Source organism: Colias philodice, chromosome 18 (assembly GCF_061535455.1).
Source record: "Colias philodice isolate Cphi_HAF_F1 chromosome 18, ilColPhil1 Martin Lab GWU primary, whole genome shotgun sequence".
NCBI lineage: Eukaryota > Metazoa > Arthropoda > Insecta > Lepidoptera > Pieridae > Colias > Colias philodice.
This window is the reverse complement of record NC_143103.1, coordinates 5,783,889-5,795,086: the sequence shown is the minus strand read 5'-3', so window position 1 is coordinate 5,795,086 and position 11,198 is coordinate 5,783,889. Positions and strand designations below refer to the sequence as shown.

At 32.2% G+C, this 11,198-nt stretch overlaps 2 protein-coding genes across 2 annotated transcripts in view; one reads left to right on the top strand and one right to left on the bottom strand.

The window, feature by feature from the left end:
* The window catches only part of LOC149480464 (RNA helicase aquarius), a 45,417-nt gene extending 41,375 nt beyond the window's left edge, over nucleotides 1–4,042 (bottom strand). The window contains exons 1-6 of the mRNA XM_089706219.1: nucleotides 3,881–4,042; nucleotides 2,947–3,047; nucleotides 2,182–2,338; nucleotides 1,323–1,533; nucleotides 827–1,019; nucleotides 87–240 (exon numbers count right to left, since the gene is read on the bottom strand). Of these exons, the coding sequence (XP_089562345.1) occupies nucleotides 87–240; nucleotides 827–1,019; nucleotides 1,323–1,533; nucleotides 2,182–2,338; nucleotides 2,947–3,047; nucleotides 3,881–3,967 (903 nt within the window). The 5' untranslated portion in view covers nucleotides 3,968–4,042. The remainder of the gene's footprint in view (nucleotides 1–86; nucleotides 241–826; nucleotides 1,020–1,322; nucleotides 1,534–2,181; nucleotides 2,339–2,946; nucleotides 3,048–3,880) is intronic.
* A 143-nt stretch (nucleotides 4,043–4,185) lies between these two features.
* LOC149480463 (uncharacterized) lies at nucleotides 4,186–11,151 on the top strand. The gene is made up of 10 exons (XM_089706749.1): nucleotides 4,186–4,551; nucleotides 4,629–4,803; nucleotides 4,966–5,061; nucleotides 5,339–5,505; nucleotides 5,621–5,826; nucleotides 6,163–6,304; nucleotides 6,457–6,582; nucleotides 7,966–8,090; nucleotides 10,257–10,376; nucleotides 10,973–11,151. The coding sequence occupies exons 1-10, from the start codon at nucleotides 4,186–4,188 to the stop codon at nucleotides 11,043–11,045; spliced, it is 1,596 nt and encodes a 531-aa protein (XP_089562875.1). The 3' UTR covers nucleotides 11,046–11,151.
* Nucleotides 11,152–11,198: the final 47 nt, after the last annotated feature.

The window sequence follows — 11,198 nt, the reverse complement described above, 5'->3', positions numbered from 1 at the left end:
ATTTGGACTTAACTCAAACTCATTCCAGGAGTTAAAACCAGACAATTATAAACTTTTAATGATTAAAAATATTAAACAAGACTTACTTGTGAAAAAAGTTGTCCCTCCGGCCTTCTAGTAAGAGCTGCTAACTGACTGCGCACCACAAGATGACAGTCATCCATCACTGTGTTGAAAAACCTCCTTGTTGGCAAAAGGGCTTCTAGGTCAATCATCAGCTCGAGGAACCGCTCACAGTATCTGGTAAACATAAAACAATATGGTAAGTGTCACATTAAGTTTTATAGCATTTGTACTTTATAAATGAGAAATTTTTAAAGAATAGAAAATTTCGTTCGCCCCGGCAAGATGACACGCGGTTTTAAATATCACTTTGTGATAAAAAGTTTTTTCGCTTTTAAAATTTTTCAATAAGGTAAGTGGTTTTATAAAATTAACCCTTAATTGCAGAAGAAGAGTGAGATAGTAAACGATAAAGTATAAAGCACTAGTTAAGCCCGCAACTTCGTTCCAAGCGTTTCCCGCGTAATTTGATGTTCTGCTTCTATTCGAGATCTTTTATAGTCTGTCTCGATCTATACATCGATACCACACTCACATCATTAACCATATTTTCAAGCTGTATAAATAATGAATAAAGTATATCGAAAAATGTCTTCGTAATAGTGCAAAAACGTTTTCTTGGGAATATGAATTTTTTTTGTGACTTATTTATTTGATTTAAATTAATTTGAAAATAAAGATGTAATATTGCGTGCTTATATTGCGTGTTTACATATTTTGTTTTGATAAGCCAGCTTATTACAAAAAGAACTAGCCAACTAACCTGACTTTATCATCACTGATATCACCAGTCTCCGGGATGCTCTCCAATATCCTCATGAACTTGATCATCAGTCGCTGCAAGTACCTCCGCTCCCAGTTTAACTTATCTATTAACTCTGGCTTATCTTTCTTTTGTATTGCGCGCCAGTATTTACGCCATTTGGGCACGACTTTGAATTCTTGAATTCTACGACCTTTAAATTAATTTAGTTTTTTTTTAGTAATGGATTAGAACGAAGGATGAGGACATCCTCTTAAACATATAAAATATACGGAATAATTTAATTACATTGTTTAATGTCATTTTAATTTAAATGAAATACATCACACATGGCAAACTTGTAACTGTTTAATAAACTTTTGTTGCTCTTAGAGGTGATCTGTATTTCCCCATTAAGAAAAATAAAGTAATTTCATTTCACTATTAAAAGAATAGTGATCTAAAAATATATTTTGATGATATAAAGTTAAATATAAAAATTTGACTAAAAAAATACCTTCTTGCAAGCTAATCCACATGCTCAACGACACAAGTCGCTTCACTTGATCCCTGCACAGTTGCACCTCCATACTCCCAAAGCAATGGTTGAGGAACAGCAACAATGATGTCTGTTCTCTCATGTTGTTGCTTGTGTGGTCCTCCGCGACACTCGCTCGGAGTACTTGTTCAAAAAACCCTGGGAAGTGATCTGGTTTCTTGAGTAGCGCCTGTAATGCATTTGCATTTGTATTAATAGTAAATTTTATTGAACGACATTATAAAAACGAATCCCTATTTCCCTTGGTCACAAATTGAGTCTAAAATACAGATGAAACTAATGTTAAAAAGGAATATTTACATTGATTGAAAAATATGGCAATTATAAAGAAGAACATTGCAATAAACAAAGTTTTTTAAATATGTGATAACTGCTAAGAATTATGAAAGAATTTGGCATTGCATAAATATTGATAAAATATTGACTGACTGGTTGTCTTGGTTTGTAGTGACCCTGCCTTCCAAGCCACTAGTTGTGGGTTTGATCCCACCCGGGGCAAATATTTGTGTGATGAACATAGATGTTTGCTCTGTGTCTGGGTGTTGATTATCTATATTTAAGTATTTATTTAAAAATTATATATGTATGTTTCTCAGCCATCTGGTTACCATAACACAAGCGAAAGCCTAGTATGGGAATAGATTGTGACGTGTGTGAAATTGTCCTGATATATTTATTTTATTTTATAATGATTACTGATACTGCTTTTGTTTGATATCACTTATTTTCAATTTGTAACGATACCTAAGAGGTAAATTAAAACATCACAAGCATTCACTATCAACAATACAACTTCAAAAATTAAATGAAAACACACCTGCCAAGCTGGTACTCTTTCTCTAAACTTCTCGTTGATCATTACAATAATAGACATCATGTGCGAATGTGACGCCTGACCAGTTTCATAGTGTGGCCACAAATAGTTTTCCAGATACTGTGAAAATTCAAGCATCATGATACGACGGACTGAAAAACTGGAATAAATAATAAGTGTGATTAAAAATATATTTCTTAATAATAATAATGATAAATAACAGGAGGATTTCCAACTGTTTAAACTGAGGTTTATGATTTGTCTATTTAATATCCTCATTCTGTTTTTTACTATTAAATCAGAAAAATGAATCCTGAGTACAGAATAACAAAATTAGATGTGTTAAAATATGTGGTGCTTGAAAATAGATATTTTAGTTGAAACTTACAATTTTTTATAAAATCAAACACAGAAACTAACATAATATTAATCCACATACATTGTTGCCTTACACTTAATTATTATCAAAATTTACAATTTACTATTTACTGATTTTATTAAATAATTAAATATAATTAATTTTAAAATGAAATTTAAAAATTTTAACATAATATAACAACTTAATTAATTAAACCCTAGTTAAATTAAAATATTAAGCACTATTTTGATTTCCACATTGGCACAAAATCAGTAATTTAAAAAATAAAAAGGTCAATGAACTGAATCCACTAGGCCACTGACCCCAAAACATTCATTTGTCTACTTCAGTAGGGCTAAGACTGAAAACCAAACCCTTATATTTTTGTATGGAAATTATTACAAACTTACTTGGATCCAAGTATTTCTGCTTGATAAATTGATTCAACAATAGCAGCATCATAAGGCAAGTGGTTTTCCTTAGTTTGTGGTGCCCAGTACTGGTGAGCAAGCTGAAATATCAACCATATTGATTTATAATTCAATGAGGTTAGTTGTATAGATTTGTGTGCATAATATGTTGAGAATACCAGTTGGCTTTCTCTTTACTTATAAACAATTTAAAAGGAATAGCATTATTCCTGAATTCCATCTGTTGCATAGATGTACTCAATACTAATATTTTCTTATGTTATTATGAACACAGACAAAGATAAGATATAATATTACATAGTGTAGAATTTATATCCATATACATTCGTTTATGGGTTTGAATTTTATTGTCATTATGATCTTGATAGCTTAGATATACTGCAACTAATAGGTGGAAAGCTAGGGGCAGTTTCCATCCAGATTCATATATTGATTCATAGATTGTTAGCAAGAATTATGCAATTTCTAAGTCGTCTTTATTTACGAAGTAAAAAGAAATGGAAAAAAATTCAATATGAATAATTAAATTGTGGTCTGGATGTATTTGTTATAACACACATTTCATTTTTATATCTATATTCTATAATATAAAAATGAAACGCAAAATTCATTGCTAAGCGCATCAAGTTCAGTTGAAGCGATTTTGTTAATTATTTTTTTATAATATTCCTTGAAGTACGAGGATGGTTCTTATGGAGAGATAACGTAAATATGTACCACAGGCAAAACCAGGGCAGAGCTCTAGTTGTGTATAACTTCAAAATGTGGAAAATCATCCTCCTTGTGAGATACAAAAGATATAACTCATTAAAAGGGGGTCATAGACATTCTTTTGATATAATTTTACTACACCGAAACGTAAAATATATAAGAAAACACAAAAACTCTAAATAACCTAACTTTCGATACTTACGAGTGTAATTCTATCAGCATTTATCTGAGAAAGTGTCGGCAATGGTATTTTCGCCTTATCTGAAGGTGCTGCAACGTCGACCTTCATTTTTAAAATATGTTATTATACTTTTTATTCATTAAACACACGGGATAAACACATCAACGAATTACGAATCAAACAATTTACAAATAAAGTAATGTCACTATCACTGTCAAAATTTCCATGACAGTGACATAAATTAAAATGTTTAGAAACCGAAATAACAACAGGTTTTAATAAAACATTGTCACTCAGCTTATTTTTTTTTTTCAGATAAAGTTAATATGCTGTTTACATCTGAATTCAATGAAACTTTGGACATGCACGATCGCTTTGATACAGATGATCTATTATTTAGTCACGATGCAACTCCAGCTTCGATGGCAAATGCAGAAAAAGATCTTATTACCATAACAGAAGAAATAATAACTACTGTAGAAAATAACTTTAATCCTGATGAAGCTAATCATTACTTTACAATGGAGAATGAATCGTTTATTGGTATGAGTACAGTAATCACCCATGATGAAAACGCAACAATACAGTTAATTCAAACAGAGCACTTATTAAATGATGAACCGACGTTATTAGATGAAAATACTGTTAACCAATTCTTATTACCATTACCAGCCTCTTCTAATGAAAATAAGGTTAATAAATTAATTTCTCATTCCATACTTAGATACTTACTAAAAAATAGTTATTATTAAAAGAATAATATTTTCAGGAGAATTTAAATACAGGACCCGATCTTTTAGCTTTATATTCGTGTGTAATTTGTCATGATATTTTTACAAATGATGCTGATCTACTGGATCATACAATTTTAATGCATGCAAGTGATAATTCTACAAATTCTAGTATCCCTAAACTGGCACCTCAAAATACTAATAGTGGAAAAGGTATAGAATATTATTTTGTCCGCTGTAAATTAGGAGGATATTCATCAATATCTGCTTCAATAAATAATTTTATCTAGTGTTATTGTAGATAGATTTTAATACGTTTTGAATTATTGACTTACATTACTATAAAACATACTTATCTAAGCATGTATTTCCTAGAATTACCAACTGGCAGTACAAACTTTGATGCCGAATGGCTGGTGTGTTGTCTTTGTGAAAGAATTCTTTCGACTGCTTTAGAAAATGAACCTACTGGTGAGTTACGATATTTATTTCGGAAATAACACATAATTTAAGTGTATGTGCTATTCCTTTATCACGTTAAAAAGGCTAAACAGATTTTGATATACAATTTTTGAAGGAGTGATAGGTTGTACCTAAGAATTTCAATGAGGACTTAAAACGCTTATTTTTATTATAAGAGAACAAATAGAAAATTTCATCACCCTAGCAACAACATAGGCCGAGAGCTTATAGGTAAGTGCTTGGGTAAGTGGTATGGTATAAAATGTTTTTTAACTTTATTTTACAGAACAATTATGCTGCATTGACATTAATGGCAAAAGCAGTGTTGCACCGCGAAAACTCAGCACAATGTTTGTCTGTGATATTTGTAACTATTTATTTGCTGACGGGGAAGCACTCGATTGTCATAAGCTAAGTTGCTATTCGGAAAGCGACCAACTGCCCGGAAATCTAGTGAGAATTTTTTTTTACATTAATTATATTAAATTAACTACATTATGCACAATATTATATTATCTATATTTTTATATATCTAAGAAGTTCTAACAATAGGTGTTTTCATCCACAGGAGGAATGTATTTTAGAAGCACCTTTACCACAGAGTATAAACATTCTACCATGTACGTTATGCGGGAAGCAATGTTCAACAGATGAGGAACTACGAGCTCATGCTGAGAGTCACAGACCCGGTCGTGGTCGACGAGCCTACACGCCTGGAAATAGTTCCAAAATGTGGAATTGTGGATCTTGTAATCAACTGTTTGCTACTGCCAGGTACCTACACCAAAAATCAATAATATTTAACGGAAATATATTTGGAAAAATATTTGTATATCACGACGTGTTCTTTTTTATATTACTTACCTATGTACCTGTTCAGAAATCCTCTTTATATTCCTAGCTTACCAATTATTATTTTATTTCTCCTCCAGTTAATCTAATAAGTAGGTACCTATTATGACGATCATGAACAAGTAAAAGATGAATGCTCTCTGAAAATATCGGCAAATATTCTCACGATCAGTGTCATTTCCATATTATAAACGTTCACTAAAATAATTTATAGAGACTTTCACAATAAAAAGACACTCAAAATGAATATTCTGTTAGAGAGCTATATCGTCACAAGCGGGGTGAAGACCGCCCGCCCGGCGCACCTGTGATGGCCTATGTCTGTGAGGAGTGTGATAAAGAACTGGGCAGCATGTGCGCCTTGCACACACACAAAAAGATGCACAAAGTATCGAAACCAGTAAGGATATAACTTATTTCATGTATATATTTACACCTAAAGGCTAAAAGTTCTGTCTAGAAAATCTCACATTTTTCCACCATGCAAAGAATTTCAGTACATTACTTTTTCGTAATAAATTTTCAGTCTTACGAAAAAAACAAATACTTTAGGGTTATCCGTGTCGAGTGTGTGGTCGCCGCTTCAACCAGTCAGGACACCTGGCAATCCACATGAGGATGCATACAGGAGAACGGCCTTACCCTTGTGATCTTTGCTCGAAGGCGTTTAAAGTCAAGGTTAGTAATTAATCTGTATTAGGAAAGGTTTCGTATGAAAATGTAGTTATTTAATAAAAATATAATTTATGAATATAGATGTATATTTCTGGCAGCTCGCTTAATATTTTATACCTATGCCTACCTATTAGTCTATTTTTAAGAAGGCCGTGCTGAAGGCGTTCTTGTTCTTTGACGTCCTTCGGAAATCGGATGCGTGGAAATTATTACGCACGTGTAGACGACAAAGGTTCACGAAGCGACGTCAAGCAAACTCTTCGATAGTAATTAGAAAGTATTGAGGAAAAAAGAGTATAATTTTATGAATAACATGAATTATATTAACAGAAACATAACCTTAAGTTATAAGTATATATTTTATAAAATTCTTGTAATTGTAAATTGTAATAGGTAATTGAAATAATAGAAACATACCAAAACTTAAATGGTTAATAATAAATTCAGCCTAAAGCCTTATACTATAAGGCTGGAGTTGTTACTTGTTAGTTGTATAGTTAAACGTAATTTTTAGGATTGTTTGAAAATTATAAGCGCCTACGGCTTATCTCCAAATCGTATTGTATATTCTTGAACAAAAAATGTCAGGCGTAAAAAAAATCTTTAAAGTATTTTGAAATGAAAGCTATTTTTTCAGACTTATATTTGGAGATAGCTCACGTTTTTGAGAATCGATCATCTCTATACAAATTTCCTACCCCATATTTCATCCTCATCAAGTTTTGTTTTACGAAAAAAATTGCACACATACGATGCTGCTACTACCTATATTTTAAAATTCTCGCAATTCTGTTCAGCAGTCCACGCGTGAAATTGTAAAAAACAGAAGACAGTTACTTTTGGATGTGTAATATCAATTTCGAAGTTTGGATACATTGCGATTGATGATCTTTACAAATAATACAATAGGTACCTATAGGTATATAGGTCAGTATGATTGCACTGTAGGTGCTTTGTTAAACTTTTTTTCGACATTTTAAGCTAGCTCATGTGGAAATAGTAATATATTTTGTATAATTCCCTTCTTTTTTATGGATATAGTTTCCCTTTAATTTCTACAGCTTCTCAAAATGTATGTACCTAGGTAGGTACGCTTATTAAAGTATACACTTACAAGATTAGTTTAAGTATTACTTTGGCATTACTAGCTTTGATGTGATTCAGAGAATTCTATCAAAATTACTGGACGATACATATTGCCTTACGTAGGTACCCTTTTCTATTTCATACATACACACAGCGATAATTGCATCGGTCGCTTCCCATAAAATACTCGACTGAATGATTTAGTTGTTTACAATCTATTTTCCGTTCTCTCATAAAAAGCGCATACATCCCCTCGCTAGGTTGGGCATAAGCAGTTCCCAGTAGTTTTTCCCGTGGCAGGTGGAGCGCGACGACCACCGGCGGACGCATACGGGCGAACGGCCCTTCGCGTGCACGGCCTGCCCCAAGACGTTCACCGCCGCCGCACGCTTGCGTGAGCATGCGCGCATACACACCGACCAAAGGTTAATATAAACTGTACATCTATTTAACAATGTGATACAGGTACAGCCGGAATGTTATGGTCATATTTTCAATGCGAATTTTTGGGCTGCAAAAACGAATGCTAAGTTATCGAACTACGAACTGTCCGCTGTATAGAGATAACATTTTGCGTGTGACTCATTTGACTTGAGTGACTAACTAAGACTGAAGGGATATTGGGAATTTCAAAGTGCAATCTGATGAAATGAGGAAAGAGTGAAGAATTATCTTTATTACACATTTTTTAACATATATGTTTGTATTGTGTTATTACTAATTAATAACAAATACGGAATACCCAAATCAGACTTGACACAAAGTCGGCGAAATTATCCGCAATTAGCTATACGGAGGCATGCGGTATTTGCTGCTAACCACGAGGCAACAATGTCTGCTCATTTGCGTGCCCTAAAATTTATGTATGTATATGTATTTACATAGATATTAATTTAAAAAGACGAGGTTTGTTTTCTTCAAATCTTTCATAAAGAACACCCTTATAATTTACTTTCATTAAACCTTGTACCTAGTTAAATTCTAATGATATATTATATTTAGTATGTAGATGTTGTAATTATCGTACTTTATGTTTATTTAAGTACCCTAATGGTTTATTTTAATTCCCTTCCTATGAACTTACCCAGTAGATTTATCCATAAATATGGTTGAACATTATGTATATTGTATAAAGCTTATTCCTTATATATCTATATAACCGTAAACATCATCACGACTAATTAAACCTTCGGTTAAACATAACTATACAAGAAGCTGATGTGTTCCTTTATTAGTAAATACATGTAGATGGTATTTATTAGGTTCCCCGTTCCGAATTCCGATTTAGTGTAGCGTTAAAAAACTTTATAATATATTGTGATTACATAAAAGAAATGAAACGTTATGTAATCTAATAATTTAAATTGATTTAACATTAAACCATCTACTATTATGTACATTTACTCAGTTTAAATTTTTGCAATAAGTATGTTATATGAATAACATGCTACGTATATAGTAAATAATAATAAATTATTATTTAAAATGTCCAAATTATAATAATAATTTCAATTATTTCCATCTAAATAATTAATTCTACTATCCGTGGGTCCGGTCGATCAGACGAGTCGAGGACGAAGTTCTCAATTATTCTAAAAATAAATTAAACAACGACCAAGAGATGGCGCTAGCTGTCTCGATTCTAAATTGCCGAAAGCGCGGCAAACAGTATTCAACTGAGTAGATCTAGTAATATTCATGTAGGTAATAAGAACTGAATAAAATTGTTCCGAGGAAATATAGTTTAGCATCAAACTTTATTTATAAATAGCTATTATCTCTTTATATAATTCCCTTATTAAACACAATTATTTATATATTTAATGCTAAGCTACATTTCCTATTGCACTTCCACTTTAAAATTTTCTTTTTCATTTAAGTATTTATGTTATTTTAAATTCAGTATTTACAACCTTGGTACCCTGGCTGGAGATGCAGCTAATGTAAATGGTATAATAATAGCAAAAACATTCATTATTTGGTAGGTACATCATAATCCATAGATAGACAATTTCAAAAAATGTAGGTTATAGGTACTTAACTAATAATAGTCATAGAGCGGAAAGGAACTGCCTATCCTTTATCCTTATATTTTAGCTTTATGATATTTAAGACCATGGTTTTTCTACTCTATCACGGATTGAAGCCCCGACCCGTAGGTCAAGTTTAACGCTCGACTAAGCAGCAATAGTCTAGTTAAACAGTATTATGGGCCTATGACTTAAAGCAGACATATAATATGTACCTATTTTAATATTGTATTTTATTGTGTGAATAAACTAAGTTATTTAGGTATTCCGAATGAATTCATAAATTCCTAACCGATTTTTGATACATTTGACTAAACTATTCAACAATTTTATCAAACAATCGCTACTGTTGACATTGTATCCTAATCAAATTTGTTTCTTTCAGTCTCAAAATCAGTAGTCAGATAAAAAAGTATTTTTTAAATACTTTTTAAACTTAGAAAGCCTAGTTGTTTTTCGCCTAATCGCCAAATCGCAAAGAGACCGTTGCAATATAATCCTTGTCTACATTATGTTAATTTGTTTGTAAATTGTTCCTGTGTGTTCTCCAAATAAATGCAGGCCCTACCGTTGTGATATTTGCGGCGCGGCATTCCGGAGGCCGTACGCGCGCACCGTGCACACGCTGATCCACACGGGCCAGAAGCCGCACGAGTGCAACGTCTGCGGCACGGCTTTCAGGTACCCTAGCAACTGGCTAGTTGCAGCCAGTACTCAATAGCCCGCGATTGTTAAATAGCTGAGTTTGTTACTCTGTGTACCTTTACACGGAATAAATAAAGGTACTTCGTACATACAGCTAAATTAATAATATTTGTAGGTACACCTTTGATGCAGATCAGCTGTTTTTTACGTAGAAGAGCACAATATGTCGAGTCAATAAATTTTGTGTTTAAAATAATAGGAAATGACTAGCTGAAACTCTTCCGTCGGTAGATAAAAGCATTTCTATAAAAAATTGTAAAGAATGGAAAAAACTTTTTATAAAGCATTTGAATGCCATAAAACCAAAAATATCAAATTCAAAAGTATTTCTTTAAAAAAACCATATGAATGCCTTTCTGTTCTGTTCTATATTGGTCTAGAAATCAAATGTGCCTAGAAACCCTGTTATATAGAAATTATATATGTATATGTTTTTCTGCAGAGAAGATTATTATAACTAGGTACGGATTGTACAACCTCTTTCAAATTCTGGTAGATTTTGTGAAATTTGTAATTTCTTGTATTTTAATAATTATTTATGTAATTAATTTTATATTATAATTTGTTATCAGGCGTTCTGGCGACATGTGGAAGCACAAACGGACTCTACACGGCATCCAACCAGAGGTGGAAGCGAAAATGTGATTTTAAATGTGTGATAAGATTATCCAATTATTTATTTTAAAAAAAGTGTGTATAAGCAAAGAGTGCCAGTCTTTCAATTAATTCTTTCTCTGTGTAGAATGAAGTATCTTGTACTTTCTAGGTATATGTAGGTATTATGATAAATAAAAAGTC